This window comes from Tamandua tetradactyla, chromosome 5 (genome assembly GCF_023851605.1).
Source record: "Tamandua tetradactyla isolate mTamTet1 chromosome 5, mTamTet1.pri, whole genome shotgun sequence".
Classification (NCBI taxonomy): Eukaryota; Metazoa; Chordata; class Mammalia; order Pilosa; family Myrmecophagidae; genus Tamandua; species Tamandua tetradactyla.
In genome coordinates, this window is record NC_135331.1 from 185,505,669 (window position 1) to 185,528,604 (window position 22,936).

General features: G+C 36.2%; 1 protein-coding gene across 3 annotated transcripts in view; it reads left to right on the forward strand.

Annotated features, from left to right (window-relative positions):
* The window catches only part of NKAIN2 (sodium/potassium transporting ATPase interacting 2), a 1,040,630-nt gene that overhangs the window by 557,020 nt on the left and 460,674 nt on the right, over positions 1 to 22,936 (forward strand). For all 3 annotated transcript variants that reach the window (XR_013176421.1, XR_013176423.1, XM_077162805.1), the window contains one exon: positions 21,600 to 21,680. Coding sequence is in view for 1 of the 3 variants with exons in the window: in XM_077162805.1 (XP_077018920.1) it covers positions 21,600 to 21,680 (81 nt within the window). In the remaining 2 variants the exon portion in view is untranslated. The remainder of the gene's footprint in view (positions 1 to 21,599; positions 21,681 to 22,936) is intronic.

Sequence of the window (22,936 nt, forward strand, 5' to 3'; positions counted from 1 at the left end):
TGCCTCCAGTTCGCCCCTTACACTTTGCAGACCCTCCTGCTTAAAGTAATTTCATGTCATGTGCAAACAACTCTGCCCCCAGGCTAGTGGGTTTACTTTATGAGATGAATTTACAAGAAGAAGATTAGTGGGACAATCCACAGCCCTGTTTCTGCACTTGGTCTTAGATCTATAATTGATAACATTATCTTCATCCTCTACTCACAAGCTATCTTTACTTGTCTGGACAGTTTACTATTAGGATAATCCTGACATTCAACCCTGACATGTCTAAGCAGCTGATTAACAAGTCTGTCTCAGGCCATGGCTACTACTTTTACACGTTGCCATCTATATTGGGCAGGGAAGTCAGAAGAGATGTCCTAGTGTTTCATCTGAGTGCTAAACATTTCCTTTCATGTCCACACTGATGATCAGAGTCAATTACCCCTGCCAGATGGGTGACTCCTTTCTTGGCAACTGGTCTCTTCAATCAAAAAGTCTTAAGTGACTAGATGGCAGCCATAGCTTAAATTTAGACGCTCTAGAACTCTTGCTTTTCTTATAGTGGAAGCATTCCCCTCTGAGATCTAAGACTTCTAGACCCACAGAGCCTAATTTTCTAGAATGGGAAGCACACATTTCCCAACTGTGTCAATAGGAGCCGGGCCACTCCCACTTCCACAGCCTACGAATTCTACCTATTGGGCACCCAGTGCAATATAATAGTCATTCATGGAGAGTATTTACTGTATCAGGAGGGTGACACCATCTGGCACAGTATCATCTCTAAGTGGCACTTCAGCTGTGCCTTCAAAAACCCAAAGTGTCTGTCAGGTCAGTAGCTTCTGTATGCCATGGGACCAGTGGATCCCATGGGCATTTGCTGGATGCCCTACTTCCTTAACTGTAAAGTTCCCTTTGCCAGTGCAGTGGTTTACTGGACCTTATGTTAGTAGATCAAACTTTCTGAAAAGCCCTTAGTTAGTGTTTCTTCCAGAGCCTATAAGAAGGAAAGGCAATTCAATTACTGATCAAATGAACCATTGCCACTTCCAGGTTGAAAGGGGTCCAGTGTAATCACTTGTTACTAACAAGATGATGGTCTTCTTGAGGAGTGGCCCTGTGTTGGGGGCTCAGCACTGGTTTGTTGCTGGCAGGTTGATGATTCTAATGTGGCTACATCAGCCATCTCAGTTCACTACCAATGTAAATGTTACCAGTTTTAGCACTACTGCATGCCAAGAGTTATCATTACTACATCTATCTCCAGTGAGAAGGCCCTCATTGCCAACCAGTCAGGAGGGGATCTAGGACCCAAATCTTTCCTTAGAATCTGCTTTCCAGGACCACCCCTCATTCCAATTATTTTTTGTAGACAAAAAATATCACTTCTGCTTGAAGTCGACACTATAAATGAACAAACGATAAAGGCAGCACATGGTTTTGCATGTTATTGGGATGGATTTTCACCATTCTTCACATTCTCTTACCTTATAAAACCTTGTGGCTTCCATTTGCTAGTTATGTGGCTCTGCTATGGTATATGTTCTATACGTATAAAAAAGGAAAAACCCTCAGGAGCCTACTTGGGCATGCAATCCAAGGCCACCACCTCATTAGCAGAGAATTCTAAACACATGGACTAAATATAATAGACTTACACAGTAATTTTATACCTATGCAATACTTAATTATAATAGTTTCTTGTGCCCATTGAATCTAGACTCTACTTGAACCTTGAGTAGGGAAGAAAGCATTTTTAAGAGGAAGGTAGATTTTAAAATTTTTGCTCAACAATCATTTGTTCATGCTGTGAATTAATGATTAGAGCCTTAGCATGATTTAAAACAGAAAGTAAAAATTGGAAGAAAACTATTATACATAATGAAGCATAATCATCCATTATTGGTGCTTGCTGATCACCATTACTTATTCAAAAACAGCTAGCTTTCTTTTCATGTTTTGGAAAGGTTGATCTATATTAAATACTTATTCAAAGTAATTTTAATTCTGAATGTATTAAAATGTACTCATTTTGGCATTATTTTTACGTATCCTCTAAAGGCCTATCTACTAGAACCAACATATTTGATCAAATAATACCAGGGCTGCAAACAGTGTGTCTATTTGATGGCCATTAGAAGTCCTGAAGTTTTCTCAACATATTTTCCTTAAGAAGTTGTGGATACACTCTTTATAAAAGACTTCTGTATAATGATACAAAAAGTGATTCCCAGTGATAATACTTTAAGTTGATGTCACTCTGCAGTCATTATTTCCAATAAAAGTGATTGACTGTCTAAGTGGCTGACATAAGGAGTGAAAATTCTGTTTATTGCCAACACCTTTGTTGGACTAGCCCATGGGCACTGCAGTGAAGGCTTGTTATATGAGAAAAGAAATACTTTTCTGGAAAAATAACGATAAAATCCCCTTGCATTCATCCAGAAAAGTTAGTTTTAAAAGTAAGTAGATATAGAAATATCAATATTTTCCAGATTATGAATGTATTTCATTACAGAGTTAGGGCTTAATCTCAGCTCTCCTAATTTCTAGCTTTATATTTTTAACTAAATGGCAATTTAAATGTTTAAAATTATATTTCTAAAAATCAGTATAAGCAAAACAACATTCTACACCGAATTATATTTAGAATTCAAAAGGAAAATGTATGTATCAAAAGCCAGTCCCAATCTAGTCTATATGCAATATATTTATAGTCCTTCGTCATTGTGGGGAATTATTTAAAAGTTATAAATCTTTTTAAAAGTCAAAAATCTCAGTGGTAATGCATTAGTTTCCTACTGCTGCATAACAAATTACCACAAACTTAATAGCCTAAAACAACACCCACTTATCTTATGGTTCTGTAGACCAGAAGTTCAGATAGGGTTGGCTGGAGGTAACAAGACTGAAATCAAGGTATTGGCTGGCTGGGATCCTCTCTGGAGGTGCTGGTTGTCATTCTGCTTCCATGTTCGCTCAGATTTACAGCAGAATTCAGTTCCATGTGGTTGTGGGACTCATTTTCCTTGCTGGCTGTTGGCCTCAGGTCTTTCCCAGGTTCTAGAGGTCATTTGACTTCCTTCTCAAATGGACCCCTCCATCTTCAAAATACTCAGTCCAACATGTGCTTCAACGATGACTTCCCCTTCTGCAACCAGCCAGCAAAGGTTATTTTCTTTTAATGCCCTGTGTGATTAGATTAGGCACACCTGCTGGATAATCTCCTTAATTGAGTCAACCATGTCATATTGCAAAACACAATTATGGGAGCGATAACATCATCAGATTTGCAATTCCTGGGGATAAGGATGGGACATAAAGGAGGAGGCATCGTTCTGCTACCACAATTAAAATAAGGAATGCAAAATAAAAAGTGATTTAAGAAAAATGCTGAATTAATTTTTTAAAACACTTTGTTTATTGGTATTTCATTTATCAGTCAAATGATTGAAGTTTATAAAAAGACTTAATTCAGAAGACAAGTTTTAACTTTACTTCTTTGTCCTCAGAAATTATAAATGAAATCAAAATGACTTTTATTAGACACGATTATGTTCAAATTATAAATGTGAGAAAAGAGCTAGAACAAAATGTAATTACTATGGCTAAGAGATTTAAAATGGAGCAGAGGCCATTCAGGAAGTTACTCTGATGCTCCTCTCACCCAGATAGCACAAACTGTCGATATATGCAAAACCAAAAGCAGCAATGTTTCTGAGGTTATCTGGACACCGTGAAACAACTACAAGATAAATCAGTAAACTTTCTAACTTTCCAGTCATAATTCTTTACAAACATCTTATATAATCATCTTTTCCTTTAAAAACTCTTGCTTGGAAGCCCCAAGATGAGACACAGTTTGGGTTGCTACCTGAATTGCAGATAAACGCTTTTGGTGTGTTGCAGGTCAGCTGGCATTTCTCATTCTTCAAATACACAGCCAAAAGATGCATAATTTAAAACTAAATTATGCTCTGCATGATTGGACCAAGTGCTTTTAAGAGAATTTCCCTTTTAAATTGACTTACTTTTTTTTCAAAATCCCCATGTTCCATGGAATTGCTTCTGTAGAATTTCCAAAGATACTGGCAAGCATTTTATTGATTTTCATTATTTTGAGGATAAGCTCTCAATAATCAAAGTTTCCACCTTATGTGGATTTAAATGCAGATATTTAATTAATTGAGCATCTGGTGATTTTGTTTCCCCTGTAACATTGAATTAATAACATTTAGATATGAACGTGTGGTTATCTCTTTAAGAGTTTTCACGTCAGTGGGTTTCTCTAGACACTAGAAATCTTGAGCCCAAAATACTAGTAGAGCAAACAGTATTCATCATATAAAGTATGACTCTCCAACCAAGAAGACAGGAATTCAGAAGACAGGTATCACATGAAATATTGGTAAATGTCTATCCTGTCACTTAGGTAAGCAGAAAAAAAATGCAACTGGTAAAAATTATGATGGAAACTTCTAATCCAATTGCAAATTAGGAGATTGTATTGTTGCAAGTACTTTAACATGTTTGGTAGAACTTTATGACTCTCAACACATGCATCCAATCTACTGGCACACAAGGGACACTGGAGGAATCAGAGTTCCTTCGTGTGTTAGCCTTGTCAAGACAAAAAAAAAATCTTTAGCCTGTATTTGTACTGGGATGCTTTAAACCACATTTTTAATGGTGACATTGATGCCTTTAGCATATTCTCCTATTAAGATACCTTATGTATTTGAGAAGGCTCTTTATATGATTATTAGAATTGCTTAGAATTTGAAATGAAGGTTAGGGGAATAAGAAAGCTAAGAGTAGACTCAAGCCTTTATGATTGAAGCACACCAGTGATTTTTTTCAGTTCTAAATGCAAAAATTGGGAAACTCTATTCAATCACTCCATATCGAATACATCTTTGTGAAGCATTTTTACATCCATTTTGAAAATGCCATTGTTAGCTTTCTAATGTTGACTCCTTTTAATACTTACTTTCCTTTATTCTAATGTTCTCTTTGGTATTTTTTCTTCCTTCTCAAAACAAACACATTTTACTTTCTTAATGAGACATCAAACACTTAGTGTGAATTTTTTCCTGTTTCCTATTTAAGTTGAATCTTGTGGCTCATTTGGAATCTACAGTCATCTCTGTCTGCACGCCTGGTCTGAAATCTTACATTTACTTTGGTTGCAATTGCTAAGTTACCTTTTTATTTAGTTAAATATGTACAGACTTACTGAAGAAATGTCTTAGGTATTTCACTGGGAACAAAAAGGACTCACAAGAGATATAAAACAACAATTATTCACTTTTACATATTAAAGAGAAGCCAAAAATTAGGCTGTATGAAGGTTGCAGTGCTAGAATACCCCCATTCTTTTCTACTAACAGGATCCAGTTTTGTTCAGGTAATGGATAGACAATAAAACTCTAAAAGAGGTTAATCCTCCTTCACATCCAGGGGTTGAATTACAGTTGGTTAAAGGCAACCCTAATAATCCCAAACTTCTTTGCCAGTGACTGGATTCAGAGTAGGCAGTGGCACACAGTTCCAGCAAATGAGTTGTATGAAGTACCTCTGAGAAAGTTTTTCTTTCTTGAAAGAATAAAACATTGCAGAAGGAAGGGACCTTTTCTGCTCAGCACAATCCATCTGCATGATATCCTATTGTGTGAGGATTTGAAAGGAAATTCCAGATTTGTAGGTCTCTAACCAGGGAAGCATTGAAACATTGAACCAATAGCAACCCGCTTGCAAACTTAATACACGAGAGAAATTTTAAAAACAACGGAGAAAAAAAACTAGTATTTAAGCCACCTGCCATTAGATAGGCAACCAAAAAGCATTTCTAAGTGATCGAGTTGGTTTTTCTGTTTTTTCGCATGGGCAGACAACGGAATCAAACCCGGGTCTCCAGCATGGCAGGTGAAAACCTTGCCCTTGCTTTCTTTTTTTATCCATCATTTAACCAAAATAATCCTGAAGCTAATCTTGTGAACCAAGCTCTTGAAAATAGTGATGGAATATTATTTGGTAAATTTTTTATTTAAAAATTTTAAAAATAAATGCATCTAGAAGAGGAAAAACTATGTTATTTTAATTATTTATTAACCATTTGCAAGTATAAAAGTAATAAACTTGAGCAAATTTGGAGCTTCACTGTTCAGATGAACTGTAGCAGTCTAGAAAGTACCCAAGCCCCTCACTGAGGATACCATGGGAAAAGTGCATGCTTGTGTTTCTATCTGCTCATGGAGCTAATCATCGCCTCATTAATTTATCCATATTACCTATAGTCTTCTCATAATAGATGGACCCAGTGAGGCTCTATTAAGAAGCAGCCTGAAGATGACTGCAGAGACTCTATGGACTCATAGGGAACTAGTGGCCCTACTAAGTAGGCAGACTTTATTTTGATGCAGTAGCAAGCCAATCTTTTTTAATAGAGCTTATGTAGTATATATGTTCTTCTGAGCAGAACTATCCAATGGAGTCTCAGGCTACAAATAGTTTGGAAATCTGCTGGGAGGCTGAGCTCCTCCAGATCAGCCTGTGGTGGTCTGAGGCCCCAGGTCAGTCACGTCCAGCTGCAAGAGATCGCCTCTCTTTATATTAGTGTTTGTCACAACTGGGGTCACGGTGTATGCTTGCCAGGCACTCCTTCATGGAGCACTGCCGAAAGCCAGTAATTCAGTATATGGATAATAATGCATCTTTTAAAATTAATCATTTGTTAAAAGGGGAAGGAACTCAACATTTTAGATCAGATTAAATGTAAGTATCTTGGGGGTACATTAATCAATTGAAATCATAGTTATCTCCAAAGTGGTCATAGAAACATATATACATATAAGTTGAAGTGATGCTTCCCACTCACTCCACTGGGCCAGATATGGCAGTACTTACTCATACAGTGACGTGACATAGAGGAATGTTTCCTATAATACTGGATTGACAGATATTGGACAATACCAAATTTTCAAGGCAACTGATGGCTGATCAATTTAGGACTGAGTGGTATGGCTACTTGTTCATTAGAATTTTTAATATGTTCTAATGGCATCATGGAATCCATTATCCCAACTAAAATATATTGGACCATCAAATCACTAGTGATGGACATGTGCTTTTCAATTCCTTTGCTTTTGCAAAGTTAGAATTTCACTGCAATAAAAAGTTGAGATTGTGTCTTTTTCTAGCTACTTAGCTCATCTTGACAATTTTATAATCTAAAAATATTCAGGACTCTAAGCTTATTGATTCCTGCATCCCAGAATTTATACAGTAATTTCTGAAAACAATAAAGCAACCTAATGTTGTCAGAGTTTAAAATACACTGAGACCTTTTTGAGACTCATGAAACCAGAGTGCCTCATTTCCTATCAAAGGGCTTCATGGGAATTTTATCAGCTGAATAAATTAAAAAAATAAAAGGTATTTCTGTTTGCATGCTATTCCAAGGTTAGTGGTAGACTGGTTCTGAAGTGGTGATGTAATTGCCTAAAGATAATTGTCTCAATTTTGAAGATAATTCCACTCATTTCCCAGTATTTGGGAAGAATACTCTCCAGCATTCCATTCCATCGATGAGTTCTGAAGGACAGAAAATTTGCAAGGACTTCTTAGCTTCCTGTTTCTGCGGTAACAAATTACTGCAGACTCAATGACTAAAGCCACAGAAACTTATTCTTTAACTGTGAGACAGTACTAGAATTATTATAAAAACTTCAAATCCATGTGACCTTTATTTTAAGAAAATGGATATGATACCATCTTGTCTTCCTCTTCAAACATCTAGATAAGCAGAAATAGTGGCAATTTCCTTCCCACGTTCTTTAGTATTATTGGACTAGTCCAAGAGGCTTCAACATGAAGAAACAACTCTTATTTGAGTTATTGAACTGTGATTTTGAAAACCAAAGTGATCAGTACATATGACTTTTAAGTTCTTCACTGACTGGCAAAAGGGAATACTGCTTTTTAGTGTAACTTCTCCACGCACAGTGGTGAGGAATATGCCACGAGAAAACAGATGTTTCCTTTTCACTGTTTTGAGGGAGAATATTTTCTCATCACATATCACTTTCTGATCTATGTATTCTACATGCAAGTCTTAAGGCCCTGCTGTACAAGCAATTATACAGGAATAAAATTGCTATAATACTATGTTAAAGGGTACAGGGACATTAATTGAACAGACACGCTCAGCTTACCATTATGATGTGCTTCAAAGAAGCAAAAGTAACAAGAGATTAAGTGGGCAAAAATTGTGTCATTTAAGAAAAAGTAATTTTTATATGGATAATACACAAACCCTACATTTCAGTGATGGGGTTAAATCTGTGATGCGACCAGAGAAAGCTCAGGCCTACCTGTTGGTGATGGTAAGGAGAGACCCAGGCAGGGCTCCCCAAACTGACACTCAGGCCTGATTGCCCAGTTTAAACACCAGTGGGCTTTTGGCTTCTTTTTCCAAGGAACAGAAGGGTCTGGAGTGACATAGCTCCAGGACAGGGCACGGAACTGCACCATCCCTCCTAATTCCAGCAGCCCTCTGGAGAGAGAGAGAGATGGCAGTTACATTGAACAATTGTCAGTTTTTAAATGTTTAGTTTGGCATTTTCTCACCAGTTCTTATGTTTTATTAGCTTTTCAAATATCTAATTTGTTCACATGTATCAATTAGAATATACCTCTGTAACTTGATTCATTATTATTTAATATAAAAAAAATTTGTTTTAATGGACTGTTCCTGGGCTCAGAGCTGTAAATATCTGATAGGAAGTACTTTTCATGAGTAAAAAGCAATAAATCAGTCTTAAGCAGGTTCCTTCATGCTAAATGTATATGATATTATTCTTTTAATCAAAAGGAATTACTTTCTATTTTTTTGCTTCAAGAAGAATAGAAGGTCCTTTGGGGATACTGGTTTTTTTTTGGAGTTGCCTCATGTTCGAAAGCCATGTTTGTCTATGCATTAAAATAATGCCAATCAGATGTTCTAATATATATAGACTATCTCAGGAATGGTTTGTTTAAACAAAATATTTTTCAGGTATGATTTCCAGAATAGTTCATATGTAAAGTTAAGTCAGCATTTTTAAGCAAAACTCTAATATTAGGAATTGTTCATAATAGAAAAATAAGAACAGCATAAAAATAGTAAAATAAAGAATTAAGTAAACTACAGGATAGCATTGATTTGATATACATTATAGAATACTCAATTTTATAATACAGTGGAAAAAAAAGATAACAAAATAGAATATAAAGGGAGATTCCTATCTAATTTGAATACATATGTTTAAAATATATATTCATAGGAAAAAGGGTGGACACATATACACTAAAATGACACCAGGGATTTTATCCGAGGGTGGTATTTTCTCAATTTCTCCTTTTTGATGTCTAAACTTTAAATATTTTCTACAATAAGGCAGTTCTGTAACTTGGGGGAAAACATGAATCTTTTTTAAAAATGAACTGAAACTTAGGCAGACTTTAAAAGTTCTAAGTCAATATAATATCACAAGGGAGTTTGATCATGTGTTAACAGCATTGGCAAACAGGAAAGGTAGAAATCTGCCTTCCACTACACTCTGCAAGTCTGGTCTATGATTTCACCTTTGGTTTCTACTAGACTCTGGTTGATTTCCTGATCAGAGTCTTTATCCCTGATTGCAGGGGGAATAATAAAAAAAAAAAAGAAACAGAAAACAAGCAAAAATTTCTAACAAACTAGGAAGCATAATCAATCCTATAACTACCATAATAATGTTGTGTTTTTATGTAGGTATTTCTCCTATGGGACAAGTTTTTATAGCATGGATTGGATGCAAAAGCATTTATGAATTAGGAGACAGGATTTACATCATAAAGCAGACCATCGCTGCTGATAAAATGATCGATAATTAAGAAATAAGTTGCTTTTCTTGGGCCACTTTCATTCTTTGTTTTTCATAACACTGGGTGAGAAAATGATAAGACTTCCTAAGCAGATAAAATGATATCAAGAAAGGATGTTGGATTTTGTCAAATGCCTTTTCTGCATTGATCAAGATGATCATATGATTTTTCCCCTTTGATTTGTTAATGAGCTGTATTACATGAATTGATTTTCTTGTGTTGAACCATCCTTGCATACTTAGGATAAAACCCCCTTGGTTATGGTGTATAATTCTTTTCATGTGCTGTTGTATTCGATTTGCTGCCATTTTGTTGAGCATTTTTGCATCTATTTTCACTAGAGAAATTGGTCTGTAATTTTCTTTTCTTGTGGCATGTTTATCTGACTTTGGTATTAGGGTCATGTTGGTTTCATAGAATGAGTTAGGAAACTCATTCTGCTCCCTCCTGCTCCCTCCTCTTCAATTTTTTTGAAGATTTTGGGCAGGACTGATACTAATTCTGCACAAGTTTTGGAATGATTGATAGAATTCACCTGTGAATCTATCAGGTCCTGGGAGGATTGAATATAACTATTTCAATCTCCTCACTTGTGGTCAATTTCTTAAGGTCTTTTATTTCTTCTAGAGTCAGTGTAGATTGTGTGTTTCTAAGAAATTGTCCATTTCATCTAAGTTGTCTAGTTTGTTGGCATTTAGCTGTTCAACATGGTAATGAGCCCCCTCTCATTTCTGATTTTATTTATTTGCATTGGCTCTCCTTTTTACTTTGTCAGTCTAGTTAAGGGTTTTTCAATCTTATTGATCTTCTCAAAGAACCAACTTTTGGTTTTATTGATTCTCTCTACTGGTTTTGATTCTCCAATTCACTTATTTCCACATTAATCTTTATTATTTCTTTTCTTCCACTTATACTAGCTTCTTGTTGCCTAGTTAGGTCTTTGGTTTTAGCTCTTTCTTGCTTTTTAATGTGCACATTTAGAGCTATAAATTTCCCTCTCAGTATTGCCTTCACTGCATCACATTGGTTTTGATATCTTGTATTCTCATTTTCATTCGTTTTCAGCTATTAACTGATTTCTCTTGCAATTTCTCCTTTCACCCACTGATTGTTTAAGAGTGTGTTGCTCCGCAAGTGTAAATAATGGGTGGAGGGACCAGAGTTAAGGGGAGGTTTAGATTTCCTATCTGATGAGGATGTGCTTATTGGTTATCTTTCTCTTGGGAACAATGAAATTATCTAAACTTGAGAGTGTTGATGGACTGGGGACTTTGGACATTATATATGATGCCTAATGAGAAGTAGATTGGCAAATGATGCTGTATACCTATGATTGAAAATTATGCTGTTATGAAAAGGAACAAAGTTATGAGGCATGCAACATTGTGAATGAACTTGTGGGACATTTGGTGAAGCATAATAAGCCAGAAAAAAAGAGCAATTATTATATGTTCTCCTTTAAAAATGCTTATAAGAAAATAAGAGCCTAGATTGTAAGTTCTTATACCAATCACATTTAGTCCAGAGTGGTAATTATTATTTGTGGATTTTGAGAGGCTGTTTTATATGTATAGCCTGGTATTTACAGAGATAAGAATGAAGCTGATCAGGTCAGGATTAAGTTGATTCAGAACATGGGTAAAGAAGACATTGTGTATATTTTAGAACCTCACCTACCCTTTGAGACCAATGGAAGAAAGGTTTATTTTGCCCAGGACCTAAATTTTATGTAGCACATAATCTAACTCAACCTGTCTGGATAGCTCATTTAAACAATCCAAATACAGGGAGCCCAGAATAAGAATGAGGGCCTTTAATCCTGTATAGCTTAATGTAATACCTGGATACATCCTAGAATATATCAAGCAGATAATACGAATGATCGGCAAAGTCCTTTTAGGGATGGGAGAAAAAATATGGGACTATTAAACTTTACCACTGGGCAAACCCCTGATACTGTGTCAAACATTAGGGACACCCAAACCAATAGACCATGCCCTTGAATTTGAGGCTTGCCCTTATGAAGCTTATATATAGAGAGGAGTCTTGTGAAGCTTATGTATATAGAGGAAAAGCTTAGCCGACTTATAGGTATGCCTAAGAGTTACTTCCAGAGGGTCTTTTTTGTTGCCCAGATGTGACCTGACTCTAAGCCCAATTTTGCAAGTGAAATCATTGTCCTCCCCCTATGTGGGACATAACATCCAAGAATGAAAGTCTCTCTGGTGGTGTGGGACATGACTCCATTGGATGAGCCTGGCCGTGGCACCATGGGGTCAACAATGCCACCCTGACCAAAAGCGGGAAAAGAAGTGTAGCAAATAAGGTATCAGTGGCAGAGAGAGTTCAAATAGAGGCTACTCCGGAGGTCACTTTTAAGCATGCTTCAGGTAGACATTGCTACCTATCATAACTTGCCAAACCCCAACCAAAACCATTCCAGCCAATCCTAAAGAATGCCTAGGGCATTACATAAGATTGTCTACAAAGTTTCCATACACTAGGGTAACTTTCCAGAAATCCCTAATCTCCAGATGGGTCCCTGGACCAGATAAGTCCTGAAACCTAGAGGGCCCAGCTGTTCCAGCACATCAGCTAGTTCCATCTCCCTACCCAATATTATTGACAACCCCTTCCAATGTGAAAAAGCTAGAATGGGCATAGCCCAAATACCCCTAAAGAATGGGAGAAAGATCAAAGATGATGGTAGAAACCCTACAGATAAGGTAGAGCTTAACAAATGAGTATGATTGCTGAATCATTATATTGATATTTAGTTTAGTCTCCAACATCTTAGAGTAGCTAGAAGTAAAAACCTAAAATTGTGGAATTGTAATCCATACCAAACTCTGAAATCTGTTTTACAATTCATTATTGTGTTGTCCTTTGAAATTTGTTGCTCTTTTGTATATATGTTATTTTTCACAAAGAAAAAAAAAGTTGATTGTGATGATAAAAAAATATTTATTCCTTCTAGCCTCTAATGTTCTGGAGCAGCTAGAAGGAACAATCTGAGATGATGATATGGTAGCCCATGACAAACTGGGATCTGTCCTGTAACTACTTGTTGAAGAGTGCTTTGAAAACTACTGTTTTTTTTATTTCTTAGTATTTTTGTTATGTTATACAATAAAAAGAGTTGAAAAAAAAGAGTGTGTTGCTTAACTCCATATATTTTTGAAAGTTTTCATTCTTCAGTGGTTATTGATTCCCAGCTTCATTTCATTATGAGCAGAGAAAGTGCTTTGAATAATTTCAACCTTTTTAAAATTATTAAGACTTGGGTGGGCCATGGTGGCTCAGCAGGCAGGAATGCTTGCCTGCAATGCCAGAGGACCTGGGTTTGATTCCCGGTGCCTGCCCATGTTAAAAAAAAAAAAAAAAATTATTAAGACTTTATGCCCCAGTATGTTTTCTATCCTGGAGAATGTTCCATAAGCACTTGAGAAAACTGTATATCCTTGTGTTTTGGGGTGGAACAATCTGTATATGTCTGTTAGTTCTAATTCATTTATCATATTATTTAGGTTCTCTATTTCTTTATTCATCCACTGTCTGGTATTCTATCTATAGAACTGGCTTTTCCATTTGTGCAAAGAAGATTGTTGGAATTTTGATTGGTGTGGTAGTTAGATTCAGTTGTCAACTTGGCCAAGTGAAGGCACCTAGTTCTGTTGCTGTGGACTTGAGCCAACGGCACGTGAACCTCACCTGTTGCTGATTACATCTGCAGTCGGCTAGGAGGCGTGCCTGCTGCAATGAAGGACGTTTGACTTAATTGGCTGATGCTTAAATGAGAGACCGCCTAGCCTAAGCAGCTAGGCATTCCTCATCTCAGCAGTCGCAGCTTAGCCCAGGCTTTTGGAGATGTAGAAAGAAGTCACCCCGGGGAAAGTTCTTGGAACCCAGAGGCCTGGAGAGAAGGCCAGCAGAGACCATCCTGTGCCTTCCCACGTAAGAAAGAACCTCAGTGGAAAGTTAGCTGCCTTTCCTCTGAAGAACTAGCAAAATAAATCCCTTTATTAAAAGCCAATCCATCTCTGGTGTGTTGCATTCCTGCAGCTAGCAAACCAGAACAATTGGGTTTGCATTGAATCTATTAATAATTATGGAAAAGATTGGCATCTTAACAATATGTAATCTTCCAATCCATGAATAAGTCCTTCCATATATTTAGGTCTTCTTTGAGTTCCTTTAACAATGTTTTGTATTTTATGTGCATAGTTTCTTCACATCCTTGGTTTGATTCATTCTTAGATATTTGATAATTTTACTTTCTATTGTAAATGGAACTTTTCCTTGATTTCTTCTTCTGAATACTCACTGCTTTTCTATAGAAACATTAGTGGTTTAGGGGTGATAATCTGGACCCCACCAATTTACTGACTCCATTTATTAGCTCTCAGACATCTGTTTTGGATTTCTCAGGATTTTCTGTATTTAGGATCATGTGATCTGCAAATAGAGATAGTTTTATTTCTTCCTTTCTAATTTGGATGCCTTTCATTTCTTTTGTTTGCCTAATTGCTCTGACAATAATTTCCAGCACAATGCTGAATAATGGTGGTAGGGGCATCCTTGTTTTGTTCCTGGTCTTAGAAGGAAAACCTTCAGTCTTTTCCCATTAAGTAGGTTGTTGGCAGTTGGTTTTTCATATATGTGCTTTATTACGTTGAAGAAGTTTTCTCATATCCCTAGTGTTCTAAGAGTTTTTATCAGAAAAGGATGCTGGATTTAATAAAATGCCTTTTCTAAATCCATTTTTGTGTTCATGTGTTTTGTTTTTTTCCTACATTCTGTTAATGTGGTGTATAACATTAATTGATTTCCTTATGTTGAACCACCTTATGTACCGAGGATAAATCCCACTGGATCATAGTGTATAATTCTTTTAATGTGCTATCGAATTCAGTTTGCTAGTATGTTGTTGAGGATTTTAGCATCTGTATTCACAAGAGAAATTGGCTTGTAATTTTCTTTTTTTTGGTGGTTTTTTAATCTGTCTTTGGTAAGAGGGTAGTTTTGATCTCATAGAATGATTAGAGAGTGTTCCCTCCTCTTCAGTTGTTAGGAAGAGTTTGAGCAGAATTGGTGTTAAGTCTTTATGAAATATTTGGTAAAATTCCCCTGGAAGCCATCTGGTTCTGGGTTTTATATATATATATATTATATATACATATTTTCTGTCCCTCAGCCTGACTCATTTCTTTAATCTTATCTTCAAGTTTGCTGATTCTAACAGCTCCCTTCTGCTACTGAAACCCTCCTGGGAATTTTTCAGTTTAGTTACTGGGGTCTTCAACTTCAATAGTGTTGTTTGGTTCCTTTCTACAATTTCTGTCTCTTTACTAAGATGCTCTTCTTGCTCATTCAGTGATTCAGTGATATTCTTTAGTTCTTTTTCTGTATTTTCCTTCATCTCCTTGATTATTTTTAAGATCATTTTCAAATGTCCTTGTTTTGTATGTACTCATTCTGGTCTTCATTGATGTGATCTGGATTTTTATCCTCTTGCTTTGAATGGGCCATCACTTCTTGTTTGTTTGTTTTGTCATGTACTCTTTTGTTGCACACTATACATTTTTTTTTTTTAACATGGGCAGGCACCAGGAATCGAGCCCGGGTCCTCTAGCATGGCAGGCAAGCATTCTTGCCTGCTGAACCACCGTGGTCCGCCCAACTATACATTTTTATAGTTTAAAATGTTTATTCAAAAAATGTCTTTTCCGGGCTTTATTTCCTGGTATGTATGTTTCTTGATTTTGTAACCAGCTGATGCTAAGTCAGATATAACTCAGCTTCATCCTTCCTGTCAGGGAGAACCACTCAAGGTGAATGCTTGGTGCAGGGCCCTCCCTATCTTTTCTGAGCCAGTGTCTTGCCCTTGGCTTATACTTGCTATTTGTTTTGGAATTCTCCTGTGTATAGAAGTAAACATTCCCGCTATTTCCCAGGAGACAGACCTCCCTCTCTCAGGTGTTCACAGCAGGGAAGCCTTTCCCCCAGACTGTCTGCCCCTATAATTTCTTACACTCCTTTCATCGTCTTAAATTATGTTTCCCTAAGGCAAATTCTTGGAGGGGGACACATGAGAGAGGAGTTTCCCAAGTGTATCTTTCCCAGAGACAGGGCCAGGGACCCAAAAAGAGGCACACGCTGGCTCCAAAATGCCCTAGGGAGGAGATCAGGAAGAGTGCCAGAAGCTTCTTTCATGGCTTCCCGAAACTGAGCTTTCTTGACCTACCCTCAAAATGAAGTCCTTCAACTAGTTATCCCTGTCCCACCCTCAAGAAGTAGAGCATCTTTAAGTCTCCACCATCCCCACCTTTATCTGGGGCAGGTTGGAATAATCACCACCTTCAGAGCTGGGCCCTCAGTGATCTGAAATTGCTAATCAAAATCTGTGATCAGCGATCTGCTGGGTCCACCCCTGGTCTTGGGGAATAGGGTTTTCTGTCACTGAGTGAGCTAGCCGGGAACTGGAATCCACAGTGGCCTGCCATGAGAGTGGGGAAGGGGTGCCAGGAACCACTGCATGGAGAGAGCAATTTGCTGGTTTTTACTATAATTTATCTCCCTTCCACTCTTTCTTTAAGGTGTGCAGTGTTTTCTGGCCTCCAGAGTTTTGAAATCGTTGTTTCAAACAGCTCATCCTGTTTAACAGTTGTTCTTTTGGACTGAACTCTAAAGCTTCCTACTCCACTATCTTCCACAATCCTCTGATGCATTATTTTGAATGGCTTTCCTATTTGTTGTCACTTGGAACAAAAGGAATTGAATATTTCACCTCTTCAAATAAAATTTTTTAAGTGTTATTTTCTATCATCATGCCAGTAGCATAACTTTGGGACATTTTTTTGTTGTTTCTCTACCTTAAGAGTTTTCAGGTTTAAATTTATGGACAGATGCAACACAGCCTTTCAATTTTAGGAAAAGTCCATTTATTCCAGCAATACATTGGCTCTCAAAATCAAAGCTAAATCATATGGAACCTAAGTTTATAATAACACACAGGACAGTTTCAAATAATCAAAAATGAAGGAACCATAGGATGAGAATATCTAGGATCCTGGCTTTAGGGGATCAGATTGTATCCTTAGAATCATTTTAGAGAAAATATTAAAACTTTAACCTGCTGGAATTTTTCAGTCCCTCAATTTACAAATCAGATAAATTATCCCCAGAGAGGGGAAGATAGTAGAAATACTAATTAACATTTAACTTGTAACAAAATTATTACCTTTGAAAATTTAAAGATACTACATGGTATATTTTAAGTGCTTTGTATAGATTAAAATAATACTTTAAAAGCTATAGACTTTTAATTTTCAGCAGCTTTATTTGTCAGAGAACTGGAAATGTTTTGACAGTGTCATTAAGGTGTGGTGGGTTATTTTCCAATAAAATGTTTATCATCCTTTTATTTAGTCTGAGGCCCTACCTCTCTAATTATGACATAACCAGGATATAGAATAGTGCCAGTGTCTCAGGGTCTGGTAACTTTAATAATTTAGCTCATCAGGATCACAACCTTAATTGTTTTTATCTTACAGAGTTAATTTGATTCCATCACTAGGAGCCACAAAAATAAGAGGGAAACTATCTTTACTCAGTTATATTTTGGGGCTGATAGTTGTGACCCTTTAGCCTGAGACTCAAATTGAATCACCTCTCAGATGATCCACTCAGTGCTGCAAAAGTCAGCCCTTAAAGAGTGAATTTCATCATGCAACAGAATTTGTCTCAGACAAAGTCTCAAAGGTTTTACCTGAAATACAAAATGTAAGCGTTTTTATTTTTCACAGGCTAAGATGAGGCTATACCAAGATTAGTTTTATAGGACCATATGACCAATTAGGTAATATCTGGCTAGTCTTAAATACTTTGTTATCCTGTTAGAAAAATCTCTCCTGGGCAGGACATTATTTTCAATTATACTCAAAGAGAAGAACTGTCAATTATGTAGCATCAACTACCATGCAACTGGAAAGACGTTATCAGGGATCTTTACAGTCTTAAATAATTATGATGCATAATTTTAAGAACCTGATAAACAATAAGGTTTCTTGACAAAAAAAAATATCACTCGGAAGACAAATTACAAGGGAATGAAGATCTTCATCAATATTCAGACAACTAGGCAAAATCCAATTGGAGGAAAATTGATTTAGAGAAATGTAAGCTATTAAAATGAGAAAACCAAATGTGGAAAAAGATTAATAGAAAGTAGAAAATAAAAGATGAAGAAAACACATATAAGGAAGTTAAATTATAGGAAATTAGATAAAGATTTACTTTTGGATAGTGATACAAGGGCAGCAATTATTTTCTCGAACATCCGAGTGGGCATCTTGTATTTTAAAGTATCGCTAGAGGAGGTAAATCTCTTTTGTAAATCTTTGATGAAGTAAAATACAATGTGGGCAAACTTATTTGTACTAAAATACACAATAAAATAAAAATAATGTAAGTGCAAAGATATGGAAGGAACATTAATTAGGTTCTTTCTTGACAAATCCTACTGGATTATTATGGAAGAAAAGGGATAAAAAGTGAAATTCCTACAAATAAATACTATAAAAAAATAGAAGATGCTTTCTCATTACATGGTATGCTAAATCAGAAACAATGTTATCATTTTAATGAAACCAAATGAAAAACGGTGCATTTGTTTCATAAAATGTCATTAATCTATAAAGAATGGAATTAATAGACCAAAGAAGAAGATCTAGGAAAGTATGCATTGTATTAAAGAAACAAGTCTAGGTTACATATGCAATTAGATGGAAGATATAGGAAATACTTTTTAATCTGTCAAAAAAGATGCAAATTTTGGAGTTACTGCTGCATTATTTAAAAAGGGAGAGCTGATGATGTACCGTAATCATTATAATAAAATGCCAACATGCAATGAGAGGTCAAGTGCTGAGTACTTTCAAACATTCTATTATTCCATCCTCAAATGAATGCCAGACTTCCCCATTATGGCTCTGCCTGTTTTGTAGATGAGGAGACTGAAGTGTGGTGGGGCTCGGTGACTTACACATAGTCACAGTTGTAGGATCTGGATTTTAGGTCCCACGTCCTTGATCTCCATATGCATTACATTTGTATGAGACCCATTCTCTTACCTATCCTTCCACAAAATTACTAATTTTAGTGGCTAAAACATAAATGTCTATCAATGATTTTTAACAAGATAAGTAAAACTTACATTTATATGTTCACATTCTTGTAAGTGTGACATCTAAATTAATCTGGATGAATGTTCCAAATTCTTATAATGTTAAAGTAGTGGTTGTACCAGGTATACCTTATAGATGCACAGAACTTTTTCAGAATTTAATGAGCTTAAAATATAATTTCAGTTTGTTTTGAAATAGAAAAACTGCTGCATTGATACTCTTAATGCCATATCAGGAAGCACACCCATCACATTTTATGTATGTAATACAGTCTCTTTTGCTCACTGTTACCAAATATTTTGTTTATCTAGCTACTTTGGCTTCTAGTAAATAATGTGTATTTAGTTGCCAGTTATAAGATGGGGAAAGTGTGTCTCCATGAACAAAGAATATAATAAACCACCTCAATGTGTCTTTCATTCTTTCTTATGTTCACTGGGACCAAGTGACTGAAACCTGTAAGCATGTTTATTTTTCACTCTGTAACCTTTAAAATAGGAACCATCACATCAGAGTTGTTCTAAAACTAAAACCAAAACTACAAAACAGTCAAAGAATGTACATTGTAGTTTTTAAAAATTGTGGTAAGCCTGAGTTTACATTTCAAAATACCGAACAAAACTTCAATGCCTCCTTAGATCTCTGTTCCATAATTGGTGTTCCTCTCTTGCTGTAGCTGCTCAGCTCCCTAAGCCCATCTCTAGTCCCTGACTCTCACCCCATCCAGCCTCTGAAATCACTTCTTTTGTCTTGTCCCATTCAGATTTTATGCTCACTTTACACTCCACTCAGCAGCACACATATTCAGCGGTTAGCTAAACTCATCATCCTTAGCAAACAGCTGAGTTTCCATTTATTATTACATGAGCTCATCATAAAGGGTTCTTGCTCTTTATACTTCAGGACTGATCACAGCATACTTCTAGGAAAAACCATGTCTGGGAGGAGAAGAGAGACTCTGCATCTGAAAAACAAAATAATTTCTCCATATGCTACTTATTCAATTTATTGATTCATAAAATAGTTTCTGAGTGCTTAACCTTGTGCAAAACACTAAGGAACTATACGAGATATAAACATGAATAAAAGATAGTCCTTTTTCTCAAGAAGCTTATCATTGTGAGTTGGAAAAATATGGAAATAGTTAGCTATAAGATATTTAGAATGACTTAAAGGCAAGCAAAGTCTTAATGGAACACTAAATAGCACCCAGCCAAATCTGCTTGAGTATCATTAAGGAGTGATACTTGAACTGAGATTTGAAGAAGTAATATAATATTGATAAGTGGAAAGAGGAGTACCTAGAGGAAAGTATTCAAGGATAAAGGAATTACATACAAACATTCACAGAGGTGGAAAATGGCTTTCCCTGTACATGGAACAGCAAGTAATTCCGTGTATCTGGAATCCAGGCTAAGTCAAGAGATGAACTGAAACATGTGGCTGAAAAGTTAACGTGCTTCAAAATCATGAAGATCCTTGCACCATAAAAATAAAGATTTCAGAACTCAACTTGAAGTATGGTAGCCACTGGTGTTTATTTAGCAGGGAACTGACATGACATCCTCTTTAGCTTCTCCTTTTTGTTCACACATGCTGTTTCCTTTGTTCACAACCAAAAGTCCATGCAACCCTCATACTTGTAACTAGTAAAGTAAGTTAAAGTAGTTTGCCTCACCTCTTCTGCAAAGCTTTGCAGGACCACTTTTCCCAGGATAGGTAATGCACTGTCCCATCTTTCTTTATGATTCCTTTATGATAATCATCACTTTTCTTATCTTAACTTGACTTGAAGTCAGGAAGAATTTGTCTTTGGTCTTTGTATTCTCAGTACCTTCCAGGCACTTAACACATTTCAGTTGACTATATGGTCCAGAGAAATGGGTTGATTCCAATCTAGAGCTATGTCTTAGAAAGTCATCAATGTAGAAGATCCACTGACCAAGCAACAGAATAAAATTAGGCATTATAGCTACATGGCAACCATATGGGGAGATTGTAATGGGATAAAATGAGAAGGTGAACAGAGAAATGAAGAGGGATATCAATGAGGGAAAGTCAACTTAGAAGCTGATTGGATGGGACAGAGGCCTGAACTGAGTTGAAGGTAACCCTAAGTGACTTGGAGAAAGACTGTGCATTAACCTAAGTGGGGATGGTTTTGCTGAAGTTCACTTTTTAATGGGTTGCATGTGATATGTCTATTGGAGCATCCAATTTTTTTAGATATCTAGATGATATAATCATTTTATCCTTCAAACAGATATGCAGTCTCTTGTTTCTTTGTTTACAAGCCTAAAAATTATAGTTCAGCAAGGTTGAGCTGTATACTGCAAAGAGTCCATTAGAGTGACAAAAAAATGTCAACAGAAATAAATGTATACCTCATCCTTTTTTTTTTAGGAAGAAACAATAGGTAATATTTCCCATTCATCTGGGTGTCCAAAAGTTTAAACTCTATTTAGATCTTACTCAGCTGATTCAAAATTAATTATGTATTATTTCTCTCTTGCTTTCCTACAGTATGCTGTCTGGCTAGTCCTCTGGGTTACGTGGAATGTGTTCATTATCTGCTTCTATTTGGAGGCTGGAGACCTCTCCAAGGTAATTTACCATCTGATTTGCCTAAGTCATAGTGGTATGTTAACAGCGTCTTCTGAAAGCAGAGTGTCACCCTCTTCCTGTTGTTAAAGGATGTCCCATGAGGGCAAATTGAAAGGTATCTTCATTTGTACGTCTGCATTTCTGCCATCAGAGACATGTTTGACAGATCACACAAAAAACAGGCTTTCATGTTTATAAGTGAAACTAGTATACTGTATAGATTGTTACAGTGATCACGCAGTGTGCTCTTAAAAATAGACCAATTAGAGATTTTTGAAGCAGTATAAGATATTTTTTCTGAGATAAAATTTGGAAGGAGATGTTTGAAATCACTTAGTTTTGTTTATTACTTTGCTTGACATTTTCCTGGTTGCACCCAAAGATAAATCCAATAAACTCACTGTAGAGCAGTGAGTTCTAGTTGAAAAAAAAATCATCAGATAGATATAATTTATTACAGAAATGAGTAAAATAAATTTTTGATTGTAAAATAGCTTAGGAAAAAATTAAATACTTGTTTTGTTGGTTGTTTTGTGCTGTTTGGGGTTTTTAAATATTTTTTGCTATTATACTTTTAACATTAGTGCCTTTCTTATTGAAATAATGTAACCTTATGATCTTTAAACCAGCATCCTTCTTTTATTGGACTATAATTAACAGCAAATAAGGCAACGAGTAGTGGTAGTACTAATGAATCAAGGTAGTAATATAGCTTTCTTGGGAGCTTGAGGGGTTGGCACACTTGTATTTCTTCATCTTAACTTTAAAAGCCAGAGATTGTAAAATGTTCTTTTACCTATCCCGTATAAGAACAGAAGAGCCCTGGAAAGCTGCTAACATTTTTTAAACGCACAGATTATCACTTTCATTAAAAGGCTAAAAGAGCTAAAAAGAAAAAATGGTTACACATATTTGCAAACTAGTGTACAAGAATTTCACAAAACACTCTGGAAATTTTCTGTGACTTTCATTCATTTTTTCATTGGGATTTGGCTTTATAATCAAGATGAAATGATCATTTGTTTTTGTTTACTGCCATATGTTGAAGGATGAAATAAAGGTGTGACATTCTGGTGTGAGGTAGAAGACCTCAGGGGACCTGTGGTTTTATGTTCAGAACTTGGACTAAAACCTGCGGTAGCTTTCTGCAGACTGCCCAGAGGGTGGCATTTCTGTGATTCTGTGGTTCTTGTAGGACATCCTGCATGCTGCTCATGGCGAGCAGCCCTTTCGGGAGAGCGCCGTGACCAATGAAA